This window comes from Symsagittifera roscoffensis, chromosome 7, assembly GCF_963678635.1.
Source record: "Symsagittifera roscoffensis chromosome 7, txSymRosc1.1, whole genome shotgun sequence".
Lineage (NCBI taxonomy): Eukaryota > Metazoa > Xenacoelomorpha > Acoela > Convolutidae > Symsagittifera > Symsagittifera roscoffensis.
This window is the reverse complement of record NC_087068.1, coordinates 51,431,941-51,456,447: the sequence shown is the minus strand read 5'-3', so window position 1 is coordinate 51,456,447 and position 24,507 is coordinate 51,431,941. Positions and strand designations below refer to the sequence as shown.

Below are 24,507 nucleotides of genomic sequence, written 5' to 3'. Positions count from 1 at the left end.
CAAACAACTGCATCAATCTTGGTCTGGTTGCCATTCGTGAAATCAAACAGCTTCCTCACTCGTATAAAGCACAAGTGCAGTATGAGATCTGTGGAAATTATGATTCTTTTTGGGAGCTGAGAGGACAACTCTGGGTGCAGAAGAGAAACCAGGCACTGGGACTTAAATTTTTGGTAGTTTTGGTGAAATTTTTCAGCATTTTATTGTCAGAAATTGAATTTGAATTCGCAGAGGATCTATGAAAGGCTTTTCAGTCTATCTAAGCATTTATATATTTGTCTTTTTCCCATATCCCAGACGTTTTTTTTTGTTGAGCAAAGAGCGAAGCTCTTTTTTTCTGACTCATTTTTTGTGCGTCTAGAAATCACGTGGTTCTATCTGACGCTCTCGAAGTGAGCCGCACCAGTATGCTAGGTGCCCCCTAAATACGTTTGTAACCGATTATAAGAAATTTTATTCGTCGGAAAAAAAATCACTTTTTGATGAAGTAAAAATCATTTAAGCACATTAAAATGTTATAGAGCTCTTAAAATAGAGCTCTTAAAATAGAGTTATAGAGCTCTTAAAATGTATTTCAAAAAACACATGAACATAGTCGTTAAACAATTAGTAGTAGAATTGCTAGTAAATTTGACTAGTAATAAAGTCTGTCATTTTTTTTTACCCGAAAACCCTTACAAAAAAGATTCACAAACCGAAAATGCTTTTTTAACGTGATGCGTCCATTGCAGCGCCCGGCTTCGCTGAAAAATATTCAGTCATCGTCTAGGAACCATCAAAACAAGTTTTCATCATCTTCAAAAAAAGTTAATTCAAATTGATACTGGTTAAAAGTTACTAAAGTCCCAGCTGCAGAAATTCATGGTTGAGTCTTCCGATTGGTCGAAGAGAGGATTGATGATTTTCGACCTGGACAAGTTCAACACCAGCGGAAATATTACTTTTTCTTTGATCTCCCTGGAGTTGTTTGGCATGTCTTTGGGATCCCAGATGCTGGTGGCCGAGTGGTCTTCTCCTCAGAAGAAGCAGCAAACAGAGCAGCCGTGTCAGCGAAAGGTCGGTTTTTTGAAGTCAAAAATCTGTGTTTTTCAATCTTAATGAACCATTTTTACTAAAACACAATTTCCTCTAATGTGGTAATCTGTTTTTTGGTGTTCCGAGTTTCGAAGAAAACGAAATATTTATGCTTGGAAATGGAATATTTATGATCGTCAAATTTCGGCGATCGAAATAAATCATTTTGTTCCCCATTGTAAATAATGACTCCCTGAAACCGAATTTTGAAAGATATTTTACCTCAAATTATTTTTTGTAAAGTTCTTGGAGTCTGAAAATTGCCAATTTGGCTATGTTCTGGACTAATTTATGCGCGCTTTGAACCATTATTTATAATGCTGAAAGCGTAACGCAAATTATTTATGCGTGCGGCGACAAAATTGTTCCAAATTGAAATGAGGCTAGCTAATAGGTCGTACGACTCAATTTTTTACACTTGATCTTCGATTTTCTAAAAATTTATAGTTTTCCAATATGTTTTTCCCCAAAAACTTTTTGATATGGATTAAGGGGCAGTCAGAATAGTCGGAGGCTGTTGTCATTTTTTTTCCACGAAGCTAAAACAGGATTACATGATATAGTGCTTAATCAGAAAACAAAAACGAATTCAAGAAAAAAATTATTTTCATTAGCACTATGTTCGCTACTACAATATTTTGTAAAACCGCATATAACGAACGCATATTGACCAAAATTTTCCGCATTTTACTGAAAAATATAGAATTTGGCAAGTGTCAACCACTCGTTCTTCATTTATGGGAGTGGATGATTGCAAATTTTAAAACACTCTTTGTTAAAAACTTCAAAAAAACCAAAAACTTTCTGCAAAACAACTTGAAAATTTTTTTTTTTTGAATTTTTCAAAAAAATTTTTTTTCATTTTTCTCTCATAGAACTGCAAAAACTGTTCTCCCATTGTCTTTTTTACTATGAAGGTCGATTATGCCTGAGTTCATCTTTTTTTGTTCAGATTTTTTATCACAACGCGCAAAAAAAACGACACTCACTTGAAAATATTTTCGTTTTTTCTTAAGACTATGGTCGGATCATTCTGTGCTACTTGCACAGTCGCAGGCTATCCTTGTTTTTTTAACTTGTTTTTCCTCGCAAAAACAAGTACCACAAATGAGCGTCAATTTTTTTTAAGTGATGTATAATTTGAAAATCTTTTCAATGATTCGATCGATAAATGAATATTTCAAAATTGCTTCTCAGTATAGAGAAAAAACTGGTTTAGATTTACAATTTTTACTCCAAATTGGAAGCAAATGAAGCAAAAAGGCAGAGCCTAAAATAATTTAACATGCTGACATGCAAATATTTAAAAAACAAAAAAAAATGAAAAAACTGAAAAAGTTTGCTTTCGATTTGCTTTGAAATTCAAAAGATACCTGTTGTCGATCGTAGCCATTATTAATGCTTCCAAGCTTACTTTTCATCCGTCTACCTGACGAGACAAATTTGAAAAAAAAGATAACAATTGATTTATGGGAGAGTTTGTTCAATTGGTCTTTTTTTGCATTATGATGTAGCTTTCCAATCGGGGAATACTCTGATTAGTTTGAAACAACGATGTTGAAACAAAAGCTGAAGTAAGAAAGAGTCCAAACAAGTAAAATTTTCAGAAGTTTCTTCTCGCGAAAACAATATAAACGTCTAATTGCTCGCCCACAAAAACGATTCTGCCCAATTGTGTTTAAAATATCTTTGATGTTATTATTCTTCTGTTGTGTAGAAGTCGCCATTGGGATCTGTGCTGATCAATGAAGTTGTATTGGGGTCCCATGAAGAGGAATCTTCTGTTGAGTTGAAAGCATCCGAGGCAGAGTTTTCTTCTGCTTCGTGGTCCAATCTTTCTACATGTGTTGTGGTTGAAACAAGTAGCGGAACAGCGAGCAGGTCAGGTCTGGTTTTCAACCCGAAAAAAGTTCACTGCGAGCTCAAACTTTTCTATTCTTTTCTAGGATTATAAGATTTATGCTTAAGGATTTCAAAGCTCAAAATCGTTTAATTTTGCTGATCTTGATGTGATTGTCAAATTGTTTTTTAGAATGCTCAAAATGTTACCAATTTCAAAAATGATGTGGAAACTTTGATTGCACAAAACATACATTAGCAAAAATGAATTAAGCTTTTTTTTTAATTATATTCATTTTAAAAATTGAAATTTTACGAATATGTTGTAAAATAACATCATGTGTGAATATTTAGAAGAGTCTTCGCCCTCCTAGTGGAATGGAATCAGCCAGCACACAAAGCTGCAGAAAGTGGTCTTACATACCGTTATCAAACGGTAATAATTAAAAAAAACTATTCGGTTGAAGAATCCAAGATAACCTAAGGTTTATTATAAATACTTATCATGCAGGTATCAATGAAAAACTACCTTAACATTGGATCAACATCTGCAACCCTTTTAATCTCGGTGATACTAGTTCCTTTGGGCCAGAATAGCCCAGGTGATGAAAATGGTCAAAATGATCTGTGCTGGAACTATGACACTTATAAGGGCAATCAGGACGAATCAGTGTTGGTTCTTGACTCGCTAGTGCTGTCTTCTTCTTTCTATGCAGGCAAACTTCTGCTTCGAAAAGCGGGACTTCCTTTTTTCATTGACACTTCTTTGTACGCAGCAAACGCAGGTATCAAAAACAATTATCTACTGATTTATGTTTAGGAAAATTTTTAGGAAAAAAAACAACTAATGATGAAAAACAGAGCCATCAAAAATATTTCAGTTAACTAATGATATGATTAATCAATTATTTTTAGGAATTATCTCGAACTGACGTGTGTTTTATCTTTTTAGATTTTACTATTTTCATTTTTTTAGCCAATATGAGTGTTTCAAGATGTTTGTCGGAGGAGCCATTGAATCCTGCTGCCTTTTTATGGACCTTTTTGGCCACTGAGGGCAAAGAGAACCACTGTCCACTATTAGACCATGAAATCACTCTCAGATCGGTCAAACATGGTGCGACCAATTAAATTCCCTCAATGCATGTTCGGACTGAAAAAAAAATCCATTTTTGTCATATGAAATGGCAATAAAATGAAACTTTTTTTTAAGCAACAGAGTCCCCGCACCGAAGTTTCACGGACAAAAAAGAAATATTTTGAGAAAATTTTGTCTAAAATTTTGTCTAAAATTTTGCAATTTATGCAAAATTTTCTATTATAATAGTGCGAAAATGGATTACTTCCACAATTATTAGATCGCTTTATAATTTTACCAGAATCTATTTTTATCTCCAAAGTTTCAAGATAATCTTTTTCCCCTTATAATCGCAAGAAAATCTACTTTCTTACCATATAATTGAAAAAATCAATTTTCTGTCTCCATAAAAATCCCCAGGAAGTCTTTTTAAAAACGTAAAAACATGACTCACTATAAGCAAAAATTTTTAAAGCTTTTTATTATCCTAAAACAAGAGCAACCAATATGGACTGTTGCGACCATGATTTAACTGAAAACCATTTGTAAAAACTCAGTTTTTGCTCAAACTTTTTAAATTTTTTCTGTGAAATAACGTTTTTTGGCGCGCACTCCCACCTAAATATAGTAAAAATTGGCACCCAGGGCGCCTTTAAAAAGATTTTAAGGTCGGTCATCCAATAGATGTCTTAAAATAGTACTACAGAGGGACCCTTTTGGTCGGCAGACGGTCCTTCTATGGTTTTATTTCAAGATATCCATTTCGGCTAGCCGGCCCAGAAATTTTTCTAAAGCTCTGTGGGGGAGGGAATATCCGCTAACTCGTGCCCCCTCTAATTCTGCTACAAGAGAAAAATCGTCAAAAAAAATCATATCTGCTTAATATTTGTTTTATAAAATCCTGATGATTTTAGTCAAAAAACAATGTAAGGTAATCAAATGAGGCATTAACAAGCAACTAGATCTAAACACAAGAACAAAATAATTGAAGCATTGCGACCATGAATTACCTAAAAATTGACCGTAGAAAACTCAGTTTATGCTAGAATTTTTTTAGAAAGTCCTGATGATTGAAATTTCCAAAACAATAGAAAGGCAATAAATTGAAAAAGGAATGCACCATGAATGCACATTGAGCTGATATACTAAAAATCAAGATTATCAAATTGAAAATTAAGCAGCTAAAAAACTCGCTAAAAATTTGCAACCCACTTAGTAATAAGATTTTACAAAAGAAGTGATTTGATTTTGTTGTCTTAAGGCAAAAAATCATGCTTACAATTATTCATGTTTTGTTAGCGAGTAAATGGCGAAAAATAGATTTTGATGCCATTATATGCCTGAAACAATATAATGACTATATAATCTTTCATTTTTGTCTTCGAACATAAAATTGTCATATAATTGATTGTTATAGGGTTAAATTTGTTTGTGAACACAAAATCGCCAGATAATTGATTATAAACGGAGAAAATTTGGTGCGGGTTTTCAGGAAGAATCAGTTTTTTGATAAGTTTTCAAAAACATAGATCCACTTAAACTTTCATGTGCAAAGTTGAAGGAATTGAGAATTTTCAAAAAAATTACTTGTATTCTCATGAGTAACTTTGAATGATCATGAAATATCTGTTTGAAATTATCAGATTCACGACGCCCTCTGCTGGTAATCAACGAAATAGTTTTGTCTGCCGCAGAACTGATTATTGAGTTCGAATCCTCTCTAAAGCTCGATTTGTTGCCTAACTTTCAATGCCAATTCTCTGCCAATCAAAGTCACGCCGACCAAACAAACAGCGTTCGGGTCGATGTTTTAAATTACATACACCACCCCGAAGCTCAATTTCCGTTTGCTTGTCTGGATTTCGGACAACTCTTATCTTCGCTGGGCATGTCGAAAAAACCGGCGTTCGTTTACCTGGAATTTACTTGTGGCTTCTCATCCAAAATACCTGGTCGTTCATTCTTACAAGCCACGAGTATGGCGAGCATTTGAAACAAACCTTTCAAAAGTACGTTTTTTTTTTACAAATAAAAGAAAGATGAAACATTAATTTATAAGATTTCCAGTAATCATTCTTTTCCCAGAAAAACCTGGTCTGGGCTATTTTAATCACCAAATGAAATAAATGATCTAAAAAGAAATTTCAGTTAAACTTTAGTCTATTTTTAAATGCTCGCCACATTTTATCGCAGAGCCTGTCAATTTCTCAATATCCGCGAAACCTTCAGAAATAATAAATGAAAAAAGTGACCCGCCCGGGCTTTTGACCATAGACATCCTAGCCAAAGAGGGAGACGGGTTCAGCTTATGCTCCGGAGAATATCTCAAAAATATTGTACCATCAATCGGAACATCAAACAACTGCCATCAGTCAGTGAATTACTCATCGACGAGTCACCAGGAAAAGACTGTGGTTGTTGACAAAGCAATTCGCGGGAAAATCCACGTGACTGAGATGCTTCTTTCGCCGCAGCCATACCAATCGTCTTTTATTGAAATCTACTGCGAAATTCCTTGGAATGGAAAAAGAGGTATTTAGAAAAAATTTGTTCATATTATTGGGGGAAATATTCATAAAAGCTTTTTGCAACTTTGAGCGATTCGAAAAGATTTTTCATTCGTAGTCAAATGTTGCAGTACAAATTGTTGCACTTCACACATCAATTGCAACAGACAATTGAGTTTTTCCGGGTTGACCTCCACACACGGAAAATTTTTATCTTGCTAAAATGAAGTCATTGAAATTTCAAAGAACTTTCTCTTCTTTTGGCATAAAAATTGGTGTATCTTTATAAATTTAAAAAAAATTGGTCAAAAAAATGCTAATCATACAATTTCCATATACGGAAATTCTATGGCTAGCATTTTTTTGATGGCGACAACAAAAAATTTTGAAAGTAGTATCCAAGTTGCCTCAAAAAATCTTTCTTTTTTTCAATCGCAAAACAAATTTTGTTTTCAAACAAACATTTTCTAAAATTTTTTTTGCACAAAAAAATTAGTTTTTTGTGTGCATAACCTTGTCCTGGGTACACGAAAGATAATTTTTTCCCTTTTTCATAATACTTTATCAAAAACGCTCAAAACGCCGATTTTTTTGCATGGCATTTTTTGTATGCCTTCATAATCCATGATTAATTAAAAATTCACATTATGAATAAGCACTTTTGAAGTTTTTGGCCAAAATTTAAAAACTTCATACTTTCATTATATCATTTGTTTAAGACAAAACTAAGACAACTCAGGCCTTGGGATGAATTGTAATTGCTAGACGGTCGAAACGTTGGTGATTCTGTTTTTGAATAATCAAGGTTTTTGCCAATTGTGTTGGGTTACTCTAGTGATACAATTTCTATTTATGAAAAATCTCTAATCATAGACGTTTCAAGCAACTTTCCGTACTTATGGAATAGCATGAAAACTGTATGAGTAGCATTTTTCTTAATATTAAAAATTATAAATAGCATTTTTGGTCAACCCGAGCTTACGGCGCAATTCATAAAATTGAAGGTTTGGAGCTTGAATCCGGCCAGAATCTTTTTGCAATCTCAAAAAAAATTTAGGCAGAAGAAAAATGTCCGCCTATCATTGAGCTGCTTAATTACTGTCGACTTATTTGTCACCGTGCAGATTTTTTATTATAATTCAAGCAATCTTCCTACAATTAAAATTAATAATGATTTACTTTAGGCATTCGTTTGTATTTTTTTTCTCCAAATGTGTGATAGACGCAATGTCTTTCGTCTCATTATCTGTCTGCTAGCGTGCAATGTTATGTTTCTGTGGTATTGGAAGTCGTGCGAAGTTCCGCTTCGCCTCTGTGTATCAAAATTAGTTTTAGCTTAGCGCCAAAAGTTTTCTAGCCTAACGACGTTGTTTCTCCTTCAGGCTTTGTGCTGGTTTTCAATTTTGGAAACAACGAGCAACAGCAGCAGATCCGAGTTGAGTCGGAAATCACAAACGAGAATTTTGCAGTTATAATCTTCAAACTTCCTTCAAACAAATTATCATTTCCGCCTGACGGTAAGCGGTGTTACTATTATATGTAAAATACAGCAAGCCATACTCTTTGAAAAAATTGCCCCAGTTACGGACTAATCTATCAAGCTTAAATTTATCAGCTTAAATTTCAGCTTAAGAACCAATTAAATTAAAATACACTTTTTGTGACAACCGATCTTTCATTGAGTGCTTCAATCAACAAGAATCTAGTTGAAATTTGATACAACTTTTTTCCTTAAATTTTAGGCCTTGATTTGTTCGCATTACTGACCTCAATTCAAATATACAGTCAGGCTTCGATGTTGGTGGAGATATGCATCACAGACGAATTAGGACCAGCAACAATTCCTCCGAACAGTGATAGATGTGCAGTTAACTTAACAAGAAATCAACATCTTGAAAGGTAAACTCTGATATTGATGTTCTTTTTCCATAAAATGGTTTTGAGATTCTATTACAAAGTGGTCCTTATAATAGAATCTCAAAATCTATTGTAAGGACCACTCAATTTAACAAAACTATGCAGTGAACTAGCTATAAAAATCTGTCTCTAAGTTGACCAATATGGCGAACCAATTAACATTACCCAGTACAGAAAAAAAGCCTTTAATTCTCGGAAAGGGATACAACAGTGTAAATAGCGTAAATTCCGGAACTATGGATATATATTTTTTGCTTAATTGAGTAAAAAAAAAACTCGCTATGGCTTGAAAAGCTTAAAAAGGATACACGAACTCAAAGCATGACCAGAAAACTTTTGTTTGCTATGGTCTCATGTTTTCATTTTAAACTGAATTTCTTAAGATTTTTTTTTCTTCATTTTTTTCTATTTTCTTACAGAAACATACGTGTGCATCTGTGTAACAGCCAGTGGATGTCAATTGATAGTGAAACATCTTCTCCTTGGCTTCCTAATAATTGTCAGTCATATCAATCAATTAGAATTGAGATCAATGAAGTAAATGTGGACCAGAAATCATTCGACCAGAACGACTTCATCGAAATCCAGATTCAGCAGAGTCCACAAAACAACTTTGAGGTACGCGATCTGATTAATGTTTCGACTTTGAGAAGTTTTGAGTTCCTGTGAGTAGCAGGTAAGTTTTGGCAGCAGTGATTTTTGCAGAAAAGTTCCAACAAAAAAAAAAGTTTTTTTTGCAGTTTTATCGTTTTTTTTTACTCACATCGAGAGCTTCTTTTACTAACACAGTTGAAAAAGACGTTTAGTATGAACAGCGCTTCCAATGTTTGCTGAAAATTTGTCTAAGAATCAAAAAGTTCAAACCAGTCGACATAAGTAAAATGGTAGAAAAGTTTAACTCGTCCTTGCAGATGGAATGGCGACAGAGAGCGTTCTTAAATGGTTTAACACTCATTTTTGTTTCTATGTATTTTTATGGTACCTGAGCTTCGCGTGAAAAAAAACATATCCCAATCTTTGTCTGTCGTACGGTGTGCATTACACACATCGTAGTACACATTTGAACAAAATTAAAAGGTCGAGCAACTGTTTCAAGTAATTGCGGGATTTTGAATTACAAATATTGTGTCAAAAGCATAACTTCCACATTTTTTGTCAAAGGAACTGTAAAAATACATATGTTTCTTTTTTTTTTCTAGTCAGTGAATGATCAGGTTCACAGTTTTTAAAATAAACTATTTAGTTATTTAGCTGGTTCAAAAATTTCTTTAATCAATTAAAAGCAACAGGAAATTGTTAACAAGGATAACCGGTTGCTCTGCAAGCGCCCAGCTGCCTAACGCTTTTTTCTCATGGTTTTTATACAAAAACTAGTATAAGCAAGCAAAGTATTTTTCCCAATTAAACTCAAATATTCAAAATAGTCCTTAAAATTTTGAAAAACAGGCCATTTGTTAGGCACTTTTTGGAAAATTTTTACCGAAAAATTGCGTTTTTTCGGCGCGGGCTTCCACCCTAAAATTAGTATACATTGGCGCCCAAGGCGCCTTTAGAAAAAATTCAGGGTCCGTCACCAAAAATGGATATCTCAAAATAGTACAAAAGGGGGACCCTTTGGGTCGGCAGGGGGTCCGCCACCCCGCCCCCCTAAAACCGCCACTGACCCCAATTACAGCGTTCGTCCCCATTGTTGGAACTATAAACATGTTGGCTTACTAAATTGATAAGGAATCAATGTTTTACATACTGAACAAAAAAAGAATGAAACTTAGTTTTTGCAGACTGAAGACACATCTGACGGTTCTCAAAGATTCGACCTGTCACTGTCCCTTTATTCTGCCCAGACTGATTTCAGCCTGACTCACGTTTTCGAACTGGGGATCCTTCGGCCAAATGAGTTCAATTTGATATCTATCCGGACTCTAGGAAACGGTGAGAATCTTATGTTGAGCATTGCGTATTACGTATTTGCATGATTAGAAGTATAATGGATTTATTAGGGTTTTCTCAAGGAGCGTGACAGACTTTCAAAAAAAATCACTTTTTTGTCGACCTTCGTTTAATTCACCCCAATTGATTTTCCGAGCTCTCTGAAAAAACACTAAAAAGATCATATTTTGAGGAAAAATTCTGCTCCCCAGGCAATGTTTAGAAAAACAGCCCAAAAACAACAGTCTCCCCTCAAAATTTTTTTTAATTCTTAAGATTTCGATTACTATGAGCTTTTTCGTTCAGAAGGAACAAAACTTTGAAAATGTTTCATATATAAACATTGTTAAGTCATGCTTCTAAAACCATTTTCTCCATGAATTCTACACAGTGCTTAAAAAGTTTGCGCTACCATCCATTCCGTGATTTTTAGTTTTTCGTTTTGTTCGAACATCAATACGAAATATTGTGTCAAAAGCATAACTTCCACATTTTTTGTCAAAGTTTTTAAGAAGTACAGGAACTGTATAAAATAGAGATATATGGGCAGATCCACCTCGATGTAAACGTGTGTAAAAATTGTAGGAGAAGGTTCAAGCCATGAAGGCCGCAAAAGAATGGGTTTGAATTAATTCGGCACTATTCGAAATTGGTGCATTCAGCTACTCGTTGGTAGCAAACCTATCGGTTTTAAACTGTTTCAGAGAAAGTTATTCGCTTTTTTCTACATCATATTTACAAACCATTTCTTTTCAGCACGATAAAAGTATTTTTACCAGCTTTTTTCATGCCGAGAATTCATATCAAGGAATATGTAAAACGTTTTTTTATCTCACATTTTTTGCCAAGTATTAATAATTAAAATTCTACATTTCGACAAAAACAATTCTCCAGAATGTCAAAAATTTTTCAAAAATTTTCTGCTTCAAAAAGTTTTTGATAAAGAGGGTCACAGATAATGTAGTTTAATTTTAAAAAATCAACCTTTCCTTTTTTCTTGAGTGTCGCTAACTGAGGAAGAATATTCGTCGGTTAATATTAAAAAGTTCTTCAATTTTCATTGCAGCATAAGTTTAATAAATCCATACAAAGGTTAAAGCAATAACTTCATTTACTGATTTTTTAATAGGCGAGCTAGTTCTGATCCGCGTCAGAGACAATCCAACCATATGCATAATCTCATCAGAATTGAAACAATCTGATCATTGCTTGAACGGGGCCAATTTGGAGACAGAAGAATGCACAAAATGTGCTAGCAGTTCCAGATGCAATTGGAGGTAATTAAAAAATTAAAAAGCTAATATCATTTAGATTTACGTTGTAATGATTGCATGATTTTTTTTCATATAAACTTAAAGTTAAATTTACAAAACTTTTCAGACGCGAGTTTTCCTGATCGAAAAAATTGACTTACCTAGGAATCCCAAAAGTCTACAAGACTTCTCGCAACTGCCCCTTAATCGCCATCGAATAGTTGTTTGGAAAAAATAAAAAAAACTATAAATTTTGTTTACTATCTCTCACTCATCAAGTGAGAAAAATTGAGTAGTACGAAATTATTTCAACCGATTAGCATGCCTCAATTCAATTTCAAACAAAATTGTAGTGCGGAACACGCCGCCACTCGTAGAAAAAAATCCGCTACGCTTTCAGCATCTTCAACATAATCTTAACGGCGTGCATAAATTAGTCCAAAGTGTGGCCAAATTGGCAGTTTTCAAACCCCCAAACACTACAAACAAAATCGCAGGTGAAAAAGAAACAAAAAGATCATTTATTTTCCTAAAAGCTGCTAACTCATCAGTAATTTCAGCGCTTTGTCCTGATACGAGCAGTCTTGTTTGTTATCAAATCATCATTGACCTATTATTTAACCGTTTTTGACAAAATTTTGAACTCAACTGAAAGATATGGATACTCTGACCTCGAATATGAACAAGGATAGCCGATTACTGCGCTAGTAGCACAGAATGTTCCGACCATAGTCTAAAAAATTTACTTTTTTTGTTTCAAATAACTAAGTTTCGTTTGTTTCTGTATGGTGTGATAAAAAGATCTGAGCAAAAAAACTGGAATTTAGGAATATTCGACAGCCATAGTAAAATAGGCAAAAAATGTAGAAAAATAAGTCAGAAAACAAAAAATATCAAAAAAACCTAAAAAGAAACAAAAAGAAAAAAGTAAAAAACACTCCCAAATTCAAAGTCCCCCCCATTTTTCAAAATGTTTAAGCGAAAAAATGTTTATGATTTTTGAAATAAAACTATATAAGTTTGAGAGTGGATTATTTTACCATAATTAGAGTGCAAAAAGTTTCCAAATTCATACTAAGGCGTAGCCAGATGCCGTGAAATAATCCAGCTCCGAAACTAATCTTCTTTTCTTGCATCGCTATCTGATCTAAATAAAAATTAAGTAGATGCAAATTTACCTCTCTGTTTTTCTTAAGTGGGGAAGAGGATTTTTTAAATATGATTTTTTTTCATTTTCTAACTCGTTTTTTTTGTAAGTTCTCAGACATCTTGAAATATAAAATTCACAAATAATTTTTAGATTCAATATTTTGACAAATCGGTTTTTGTTCCTAACATTGACCAGAATATTTTGAAAGCCATTGTTGTTATGATTTATTCACGTTTATGCTTTTTGAATTTGTTTCTTTATGATTATTAAATGAGGTAAATTAATATCTAAATCAAGAAATGTTTGCAAAAAATGGTTCATGAGGCCTAACTTTTAACCATTTCCCCAATTATTTTGAAAATTCCAAAAAACGGCCGAATTTTTTTTTCAAATTTGTGTAAAATTTTGATCACCATTATCAATGAACGGCAAAATAATCTTCAGTTACTTTTTAAAGAATTACGAAACCTTTTCCGCTTGTTCGATATAAAAAATTTCAGCCAGTGTTCATTTTTTCAAGTGTTTCCTGATTTTTTTTTGAAATCTCCCTTTAGTCTGAATTTTTCACCAATCAATCTTAGAAACGAAAATTGTTGGAACACTTTGGCTTCTCATTTGAAATGAAAGGATATACTGATATATTAATACACAGCATATTAATCCTGGAAAATGTTGCCAAATACATGGTTATTTTTGGATTATCGAAGTAAGATACCTTTTTAGTTTCTTGATAAGATTTAGCATGATCCTGCCAAGATTTCTAAGACCAAGTTTCACATAGATATTCGACCAAAATCCTGTAAATTCTTGATAAGATAACCACGCAAGATGTTGGCAAGAAAATCAAGTTGTTCAAACAATGTAAGAATCTATTTGTCGCAATTTTCGCAGTCCAAAATTTCGCCAAGATATCAATGGTGACTTGGTCTCCGATACCTTGGTAAGATCATGCTAAATCTATCATGCTAAATATCAAAAGATAAATGCTTTACAATGTGATAGAGATCTGAAGCAAATAATTATGACAATCTAAAAAAATCTAAGTGACCCTAATAACAGTTGTCCACAAAACAATTGCAGCAAAACAGGCCATTGGACATGTTTTTCTTGTAATTTTTCTGGCTTACAAAATTTTGCTTTGAAATTCCATACTACGTTCGAAATATTTGTTTTGCAGTGCGAGAACCAAAGCTGGTTTGACCTTTCTTAATTCTCACTCCAAACCTGGATGCCAACTGACCTTGAAAGATGACTTGCTGCTATTGCGACCAGACAACGACCAAATTAAATCAGACAGGAACTACTTGTGCAAAGATGTTCAAAAGAGTTCACTCGCTGGATGCAATTTGCCTTCTGCAACTTCATTCGTCATCACTAGTACGTTTCAAATCTGAGTTTTTTTCCTGCTCAATATTATGGAAACTTCAATAACTTTAGAAACTTTTTCCCCGTTTTTGGAAGAGAGTAAGTAATTTGTATGCCTGGGGTAGTTTATATTAATAAGTCCAACTTTGATGATCGAAAGACTAGTTTAAAACAAAACTTTGTCTTAACTTTCAAAAGTAATGACTCCCTGAAGTCAATTTGTATCATAATTTTAGCTGCAATAAATTTTTGACGATTTCTGAAAAGTTATAAGCCCCGAATTTGGACTAGAACTGGGCTAATTTTGTTCTCGATGGCGAATTGCCCTGCATTAAATGGAATCAGGCTTAGAGTTTCAGTGACAGCGACAGATTTGTTGAAATAACCCTCAGCATTACAGTTTTTAGACAAAGAGGTGTTTGTAAAAGTCTTCTTGACTTCGTTAATGAGTATATTAAGGTCATTACCTTTTATTCAATCCGAAATGTTGTATTTTGAAAAAACTTCATTTTGATGCTTTGCTAAGTGAACACCGTCGTAAATTAGCATTCATTGAAGTCTCAAAAAATCAGAACACTTTTGTTCTCTGTCTTTTTGTTTTTCTGCAAATAAAATATTCCAAAAGTTGTTTCATATTTAGTAGTTTTAAGCGCTTTCGCAATCATACATTTTATTCAACTAAGTTAAGTTCATGGATTTCAAAACTGTGCATTACTCATTAAAAATTTTGAATTATTTGAGCAAAATGTTTTGCTCCTCCCTCAAGTTGTTCCACTAGAAAAATGAGCGGAACTTTTTAACTCAATAGACATATAGATGGTTCCCATCACAGTTATCCGTGCAAAAAATGTTCAAAAATTTTCTTAATTAGTTTTTTTGCTATTCTTCTAGGCGCATGAAACAATTTTTCCGAAAAAACGAAAAAAATTGGATAAAGTTGCAAAAATGACTTGCAACTTTATCCACTTTTAGTCTTGTTCAATCTGTGCATCAAAGTTTGTTTTTATACTGTTTTATAAAATATTTTATTTACTATTTTTCGGCTCGGTATACTTAAGGAAATGCTTATCATACAATTCCACAAATCAAATTTGTGGGAAAATGTTTGTCATACAGTTTTCTTACAATTTAGAAAAAAATATACATTAATTTGCGCGGCTGTTTGATTCTAACAAAACAGTCTGGGGATAAAAACACCGAGGTTTTTGTTTTTTGATTAAAAAATGCTTATCATACGATTTCCATATATGGAAATTGAATGACTAGCATTTTTTTGATGGCGTTAAAAAAAATTTTTCAAGGAATTTTGAAATTTGATTTTTTGTGTGCATAACGTAGTCCTGGACACACTAATGTTGGATTTTTTTCCGTTTTGCTCAATAAATTTTTCAAAAACGCTGAAAACTCCTATTTCTTTTGTATAGCATGTTTATTTTTGCTTTAATCAATGTGTGATAAAATAAGAACTCAAATAATCTTCGCTGAAAAGTTTTGCCAAAATTTAAAAGTTTGTTATTTTCGTTATATTTTTTGTGAAAGACAGCTTTGAGACAATTCAGGTAGCTTTTTATGCATAAGTTTTTTATGCATTGACTTTTTTTATCTCTTTCTTTTTAAATTTAAAGAACATTGTAGTCTGATTTGCTGAATTTTTTTTTCCACATTTAGTGTTTTTTTACAAAAGGGATTCTCCCTTCAAATATTAGTTTTCTTTTGTTAAATAAGTAAGAAATTTTTTTTTGAGCACATCCGAAAAAGGCCGAAAAACCCGAGAAGAAGTGTTGCTTAAGAAAAGGGCCTAAAGGGCCGAAAATACCCCAAACTGTATCATGTGATATAGAAGCTCATTTCAGTTGGCGCCAAAAACGCTGGCTTACGTTCAGAGGTGTTCAAAGTCTATCAGACACGGCTACATATGCTATTGTTTCGAGAATTTTGATGGATATCGAGCGACTGTTTTCTGTTCAACAATATTTTTTCACTGACCGGCCGAACATTTTTGAGCAAACTGTCGAGAAATTAACCTTTGTGCAGTATAATAGATCTTTTTTTTGAGCAAACTGCCGAACATTTTTGAGCAAACTGTCGAGAAACTAATCTTTGTGCAGTATAATAGATCTTTTTTTAGCAAACTGCCGAACATTTTTGAGCAAACTGTCGAGAAACTAATCTTTGTGCAGTATAATAGATCTTTTTTTTGAGCAAACTGCCGAACATTTTTGAGCAAACTGTCGAGAAACTAATCTTTGTGCAGTATAATAGATCTTTTTTTAGCAAACTGCCGAACATTTTTGAGCAAACTGTCGAGAAACTAATCTTTGTGCAGTATAATAGATCTTTTTTTTGAGCAAACTGCCGATTATTTTTGAGCAAACTGTCGAGAAACTAATCTTTGTGCAGTATAATAGATCTTTTTTTGAGCAAACTGCGAATATTTTTGAGTAAACTGTCAAGAAACTAATCTTTGTGCAGTATAATAGATCTTTTTTTCGCGCAAACTGCCGAATATTTTTGAGCAAACTGTCGAGAAACTAATCTTTGTGCAGTATAATAGATAAAAAAAGTTCGGGCCAACAATTTTTCTTCCTTAAATTTTTAATGTGATTTATCATTTGACTTTGATGGTTTTTCATTCAATATTTGATTTACAGTAGAAAGTATACCAACTGCAGAGCACATTATTGCAAGTTGAACTACTAATCAGGGAGCGGGAATAAGTGAATTTTGGTTCTAATTTATTCTGGGGATAAAAAAAAATATTTTAAAAATACATACAGGAAAACCTCATAATTTCATAATTCATTTCGTTGTTTTCAGGGTAAGTGAGAGCAAAAACTTTCATGCTTAATTTTTACTAAATTTTGAGCAAAAAGTAAAAAATCAAAAAAAAATGTTTAAACTTTTCTCCACTCCCTAGTCATAATAGTCAATAGTCGTTTATTTGTCCATGGTTTTAACTTTTCTCTCCCCCCCTTGTGTAGGATCGGTGATCCTAACGCTTTTTGCCTAACGTAGAGTTCCAGCCAATGCTTTACCTTGGCAAATCGCACGTAATAATGTAAAGCTAATGGGGAGCGCGTACTATGAAGATTGTTTAGTCAATAAGATGAGCAGAAAAGTAAACATAAAGTGAAGTCCAAAATAGTTCGAATCTCCAAAGATAACCTTGGTAGGTTTGGTTAATTAAACATAACTAGGTTTGGAGGTTATATTGGACTTGATATCTGCACAACTTAGTTAGAGATTCCTATAATGAACTTGGAACTTAAGACTAGTGTCGTCAGAGGAAGAATTCAGTTATGACTTTACGAAAAGGTATCAAAGTAAATGTCAGGACTTTTAGGGACGACATAACTCTAACTATAACTAAAATTCAAATAGACAAACATTATAAAGAACAGCAAGTAGCCTACCTTTAGGCAGAAAAATTGTGCTCTGAGAGCAAACGGTTGGTTCTCAGTTAGTTAGAGAACAATAATTGGTAAAGAGAGTGATAACTAGTAGTGAGATTATTTGGGTTCTCAATAGTTAGAGAATCAGGAATTGCGAGGTAAAGAGATGAGTCAAAGTACCTCAAAGGAATAGTGATCCTTAGTGACACTATTAAACGGGCAGTGCTGAGTAACCAAATTGGGTTCGTTAACTATCCCCTCACTGTTTCTGGTGCTTCATAATTAAATTCTCTTTATATGCAAATTTACCATTAACCGAGAGAAATAAATTCTTTCTTTCTTTCTATTAGTTTTAGCAGGTCGGACTGAGTGAATTGTGTGGAATTACTGTGGGTAATTCAATAATTAGGATTCCCTAGAAAAGAGACAATTGTTGTCTAAGTTATTTGGAACTCGAATTGCAATTAGGCAATTGTATTGATTGATCGCGGACCCTTTACTTTTGATTAGTTTACTAGATTATATTCGGGCCGTCTAGAACCTTCTGTGTTTGGACCAATTTTTATCTGAATTTAAGTACTACGGGAAATTCTTGTGGTCGGCGAGAGTGAGTAAGACAGCCTCAAGAGCAGCATAGAAAGGGGCAAATAACAGAATACAGTACAGAGTAGTTGCCACCAACTTAACCCTTTCGGGATTGTTGATAGTAGTGAACCTCGGTCGCCCCGCTGAATTTACTACCAAAGGGACCAATTTGCGGTGCCGTTAAGTTAAAGAGTGAGAACGGACCTAGAGAAGCAATCCTCGAAATCTACATTGGCCCTCCTGGGTGGGCCATATTCTGGATTGTAGTTACGAAAACGTTCTGTGCTGAACGAGAAATTTTGATCAGAAGACGAATAACGAAGAGCGTGCGTTGATAGCCGAGGCTGCGGTGGCAGCGGCAAACGCTCTTGACAGGCAGCAGCGAATGTTCGGATTTGGAACGATACGGCCTGATCGCTTCCCCTCGTGTAATTACCAGAGTTGGGAGGACTGGAGGAAAGTTTGGATTGTACATGCCAACCAATGGAAAGATGAACAGGCCAGGATGGGCACTTGATGAGTTCCACAAGTATGCCGGCACATTTCAGAGAGGAAGTCGATGGCTTCCCGGAGCCTACGTGAGGAAGGATGCTCGATGAACTGGATCGACGGCTGATGCCATTCCAGAGTCGGGCGGCAGCCAGAGCTGAGTTCAAGAGCCTGATTCAAGGAGAGAAGGAAGGCTTGCGAGAGTTCTCGAGGCGAGTCAGGTCGCTAGGTGACGCGGCAAACAGAAACTTGAATGAGCCAGCGAGAGACGACATAAACTGTGAGCAGTTCATAGACGGCATCTACGATGAAGAACTGCAGGAGTTACTTCTACAAGAAGAGTTTGAAAGATTCAGTCAGGCGATAACACGAGCTGAGTCTCTTGAACTGGCGAAAAAGACTGCCAGAGCGAGAAGCGGGAGACGGCCAAACTATATTCGAGAGCTGCATGGCGCATCTGAAATCATGTCTGGATTAACCAACGATGATCGAGAAATGGGTAACGCTAGACGATCTGGAGCAGAGCGTAGAAGAACACAGACGAGTACTGATCATTAACTGGACGAACTGAGGTGCAGAATTTGCGGCACGATGAGCTGGCGACTCAGATGCAGTTGCAGTTTTCGCGGCACAATGAGCTTGTTAGTGTGCAGAATGATCTAGTGACACAGATGCAAAGTATGACGGCCATGATTGGTAGGTTCGTTAACATTGTTAACCCCGCTCCCCACCCACAAAATCTACCCCGACAAGAAATAGCCCAGCAACAGAGGCAGTTATTTGACCCCAATCAGGTTAGAAATGGTGCAATTAGACAGTCTTACGGGAGCGCTCGTTATGGCGCAAAGACAATAGGGACGCAGGAAAGTTGTTTCGAGTGCTGTCAGACAGGTCACTTTGCGAAGGGATGCCCCCGAAACACGTCGAGTTATTTAAACTACCGAGGGCCGGGACAGTAGAAAAATTGGAAAGAGGATTTGTCCCGGCCATTTCCAAAAGACAACACGAAGCCAGAGGAGATGCCGCCGCAGCTCATCATACTACGCAAAGGAGCAGCCCGCGCCATCTCCCAGAGGAGGGGAGACAGAGTGGGATGATAGTGGGACACGAGCAGGTGACACTTTTTCATCGCCTACCCACAGCCTCAGTAGACAAGTGCAAGTCGACGACGAATGTGCAGCTGGGGTCGAAGACACTAAACGAGTGTGCCGGTGTCAGCCATGTGGTAGACAGCGGACCCTACGGGGCAGTTACGTATGCTTTTGTGCGCGGGACGTGCGTAGAGACACCATTGAATACTGGAGCCACGACGAACCTTATCCGCAGTGAGGTGGCTCGGAGTCTTGAAGACAAGCCAGAGATACGGCCATACGAGGACCAGTTACTGACAGCAGACGGTCGAGGAATGAATGTCGAGGGATGTATCACAACAAATCTGAAATTAGGAGAGATTGATGACGACATTGAAGCATTAGTGGTTCCCGAGCTAAAGAACCAGATGGTCCTGGGACTACGATTGATGAAAAAATACAAATGTTGCTTGTATTTTGGTTGCGATAGATTGTACACGGGGCCGACGGAAGGGTTCGAGGTTCCGGTGGGTTATGTGACTCCCAAACTGGTTCCGAGAAAACTGCCCACGGTGCCGCCAGATCCAGGTGGGCAGACAGAGCCGAACAGTATCGCGGGTTCATAGATGGGTGAAAGGCAGATTCAGGAGAGCTCGAATAATTGTTGCTCGATTGACGAGATACCGGAAAGTTCGCCAGGTATTTACGAGAACCAATGTGTTAGGGTGGTTCAAGAGGAAGATGAGAAGGTACAAGCTGACTGGGCAACTGACGACGAAGACGACACCAGTTAAGTTTACCCCGAAGTTGTCTCGTTAGAGAAGGCACTGCAATGGTGCACACCCAAGGGGAAAACGGAAACGGTTGCGAGGGTTAACGAGACATCGACGAACACGGACAAAGATAGCGAAACGATTCGATGGAATCGAACACCCGCTGAAATTGCAAAGATGCAGAAAGAAGACGAAGCGATCGCCCAAGTATTCTACTGGGAAGGAACAAGCGACGAGACGATTGACATGCCGTCGTTTGGGACGAACCTCATCCCATAGGAGCAGGCAATTTAGTACAGACCCGAAGTACTGGCCTACTGATCAAGATGGGATGAGTTGAGTATTAAAGATGTATTACCATACAAAAAATGGTTTCAGCGAGATGACTCGATGCCAAACCTTCTGAAGCTAGTTCCAGTGGTTGTACGGAAGGAAATACTTAGCCAGTTTGATTTGATAGAGACTGGAGGAGGACAGCTTGCGGCTGAGAAGACTCTGGCTCGAATACGGAAGAGTTTCTGGTGGCCAACGATGAGGACTGACGTTGAGAGAAAGGCGAACTGGTGCCTAAGCCGTGCACACCAGAGTACAGAAAAGAAGCAGAAGCGAGCGGCGGGTCAGGCCCCATTTGATCCGGGAATCAGATTCACTACGGTGGTAGTAGATGTCTTGGGACAGTGACAATGGCGACGAGCACCGGAGCGAAGCATGTGCTGGTAATGACGGATCTATGCGATTGCAGTTCCGGTGGTGACAACGGATTCAGCTGACGTGGCTCGAGAGATGGTGGAAAATTGGGACATGAAGTTTGGAGCTCCGAACGTTTTGCGAACGGATCATGGGAAGAGGTTTGGAGGCAAACTTATCCAGGAGATGTGCAGATTTTTGGGTTTTGACAAACCTCAGACTTCCCTACAAACCGCGAGCAAATGAGCATACGGGGAGGCACAATGTAAAGATGGCCGAAGGGGTTTTGATGTATTGTGTGGACAACCCAAGGACGTGGGACACGACTTTGCCGTATTGAACTTTGTGTACAATACGACAATGAATCGGATAACGGGAGCTACGCCGTTTAGTATGGTGCATGGACAGGAGTGCCAGTATCCAGTTGAGCTGTCTTACGCAAAACACAACGATGAACCCTTGATAAAGGATTGTTTTGCGGCATGGCTAGACGAGCAGCTCCGAGACGCACACGGCAGTGCGATAGAAGTCCTAGGGATGGATCAACGTCGACAAAAGGATGAGTACTGGATGAAAATTCACGGGGAACCCTATGCAACTGGTGACAAAATCTGGGTGTGGTCTAAAGAAAACCTTAAGTCGAAGAATACTTTCAATCCGTGGGAAGGACCATACGTTGTAATGGTCAGAATTTCCGAAGTGACCTACAAGGTGGCAAAGCAATCGACTCCCAGTAAAATGAAATTCCTGCACTTCAACATGCTGAAGCGAACAGTGGAGTACACGAGGCAACCAGAGGAAGCTATTGCAAGGAAGCGACCGACACCATATGGGTCGACGAATTTTTTTGACGATCCGGAGATGCACGTCGAAGACGAGGCGTTTTGGGCGACCACTCGGGAGGGATTTAATCATGATCCAGGCCCAAGGCAAGAACCCAGGGGATTGATGGCGCAAAGAAATCTAGTAGTGGTGGAGCCACTAGTTAATCCTCCTGGGCTAGACGGAGTCTTGCGACGACAGAGCGACAATGTGGATACCTATGACGGATGGAAGCCAGAAGGGAAGAAGAGGCCGCGAAATTCTCGAGCGAAGCTGAGGGTAGACAACCAGATGAGACGGTGGTAGCTGAACCTGTGTTGGAATGTTGGGCTACAGATGTAGGTAGACCAGTTCGAATAAGAAGGCCACCAGTTCGGTTTGGTATCGACGAGTATGTGAGCTAAAACGTATTTTCGGGAAACTTTGTCATTCAAAACTTGGGTGCTTGTTTTATTTCTAAGTGCGACTCCACCTGAGTATTTTGTGTGTAACTATTGAGCTTTAATTCTGCTGAGTAAGAGAGAGGTTGCGTCGCACCACGAAGAGTAAATTTATTAGCAGACAAATCCCCTAGTAAGGATTCTCTTTACAAATGGTGCTTACTAGTTAAATTATTTTTAGTCTCGGGGAATTGACTGACGGGTCCACGATTACTTTTTAGGAATTGTAATGATAAAACTAGGAAGGATTAGTATAAGGATTGGCATCAGCGTGATAGTTATCTTGCAGACTGTTGATAAACAGGAGCAAAAGACAGGGTCATTTACCTTGTTGTTAAGGGACTGGCAAGCTTAATAGTAAGTTATAATAGATTTAATAGACTGGATAGCTATTTGAAAGTTGATTCTATGTTAAGTTAAGGTGCTGGATAGGGTTAACTTAGAAAAAAAAAGTAAAACCATAGAGTTCCAGTGAAAGCTTTACCTTGGCAAATTGCAAGCAATAATGTAAAGCTAATGGGGAGCGCGTACTATGAAGATTGTTTAGTCAATAAGATGAGTAGAAAAGTAAACATACAGTGAAGTCTAAAATAGTTCGATTCTCCAAAGATAACCTTGGTAGGTTTGGTTAATTAAACATAACTCGGTTTGGAGGTAAAACTGGACTTGATATTTGCACAACTTAGTTAGAGATTCCTATAATGAACTTGGAACTTAAGACTAGTGTCGTCAGAGGAAGAATTCAGTTATGACTTTACGAAAAGGTATCAAAGTAAATGTCAGGACTTGTAGGGACGACATAACTCTAACTATAACTAAAACTCAATTAGACAAGCATTATAGAGAATAGCAAGTAGCCTACCTTTAGGCAGAAAAATTGTGCTCTGAGAGCAAACGGTTGGTTCTCAGTTAGTTAGAGAACAATAATTGCTAAAGAGAGTGATAACTAGTAGTGAGATTATTTGGGTTCTCAATAGTTAGAGAATCAGGAATTGCGAGGTAAAGAGATCAGTCAAAGTACCTCAAAGGAATAGTGATCCTTAGTGACACTATTAAACGGGCAGTGCTGAGTAACCAAATTGGGTTCGTTAACTATCCCCTCACTGTTTCTGGTGCTTCATAATTAAATTCTCTTTATATGCAAATTTACCATTAACAGAGAGAAATAAATTCTTTCTTTCTTTCTATTAGTTTTAGCAGGTCGGACTGAGTGAATTGTGTGGAATTACTGTGGGTAAGTCAACAATTAGGATTCTCTAGAAAAGAGACAATTGTTGGCTAAGTTATTTGGAACTCGAATTGCAATTAGGCAATTGTGTTGATTGATCGCGGACCCTTTCCTTTTGATTAGTTTACTAGATTATATTCGGGCCGTCTAGAACCTTCTGTATTTGGACCAATATTTATCTGAATTTAAGTACTACTGGAAATTCTTGTGATCGGTGAGAGTGAGTAAGACAGCCTCAAGAGCAGCATAGAAACGGGCAAATAACAGAATACAGTACAGAGTAGTTGCCACCAACTTAACCCTTTCGGGATTGTGGATAGTAGTGAATCTCGGTCGCCCCGCTGAATTCACTACCAAAGGGACCACTTTGCGGTGCCGTTAAGTTAGAGAGTGAGAACGGACCTAGAGAAGCAATCCCCGAAATCTACACCTTGTAAAAAAATAATAATCTAATTTTTCAACTTAGTAATAAAGTATACTATTCTAGGCAAAAAGGGAGATTCAATTCTGACCTCTGGAAACTTCATAAATAACAATGGCGTGGTCGTGGCTCTCTACAATCTGCCAACAAAGTACTTCAGAGAGGGGTCTAAAATGCACTTCAATGGGATGGTGGATTCACTTCTCGTCACAACTTCCGCGTCTGCTGGAATGTTGTCGCATCATTACGAGGAAATAATTCACAGGCGAAAACTTGTAAGATAAATGTGTTCGAAAAAATGAACAAAACAAAGTGAATCTTTTCAACTATTTTTTCTTACCCATTCTCTCTAAGATGACGAGTAAATGATACCCACCCGCAACACAATCATTAAATTGTGAATTTTGCTTATAAATCTTAAGAAAACTGTCACGACTTCCCCCTTTTTGCTATAGAGTCCATAGCGGGAAGGATTTGTTAAAAATATG

General features: G+C 36.6%; 2 protein-coding genes across 2 annotated transcripts in view; both read left to right on the top strand.

Annotated features, from left to right (window-relative positions):
- The first annotated feature begins 857 nt into the window (after positions 1 to 857).
- Positions 858 to 4,044, top strand: LOC134852069 (uncharacterized). The gene is made up of 5 exons (XM_063868349.1): positions 858 to 1,056; positions 2,792 to 2,955; positions 3,268 to 3,349; positions 3,425 to 3,698; positions 3,890 to 4,044. The coding sequence occupies exons 1-5, from the start codon at positions 862 to 864 to the stop codon at positions 4,042 to 4,044; spliced, it is 870 nt and encodes a 289-aa protein (XP_063724419.1). The 5' UTR covers positions 858 to 861.
- Positions 4,045 to 5,639: 1,595 nt separating this feature from the next.
- Positions 5,640 to 24,507, top strand: part of LOC134851516 (uncharacterized) — a 35,576-nt gene continuing 16,708 nt past the window's right edge. Inside the window, exons 1-9 of the mRNA XM_063867640.1 lie at positions 5,640 to 5,967; positions 6,185 to 6,523; positions 7,881 to 8,015; positions 8,241 to 8,397; positions 8,835 to 9,033; positions 10,197 to 10,347; positions 11,474 to 11,621; positions 13,925 to 14,124; positions 24,086 to 24,294. Of these exons, the coding sequence (XP_063723710.1) occupies positions 5,880 to 5,967; positions 6,185 to 6,523; positions 7,881 to 8,015; positions 8,241 to 8,397; positions 8,835 to 9,033; positions 10,197 to 10,347; positions 11,474 to 11,621; positions 13,925 to 14,124; positions 24,086 to 24,294 (1,626 nt within the window). The 5' untranslated portion in view covers positions 5,640 to 5,879. The remainder of the gene's footprint in view (positions 5,968 to 6,184; positions 6,524 to 7,880; positions 8,016 to 8,240; positions 8,398 to 8,834; positions 9,034 to 10,196; positions 10,348 to 11,473; positions 11,622 to 13,924; positions 14,125 to 24,085; positions 24,295 to 24,507) is intronic.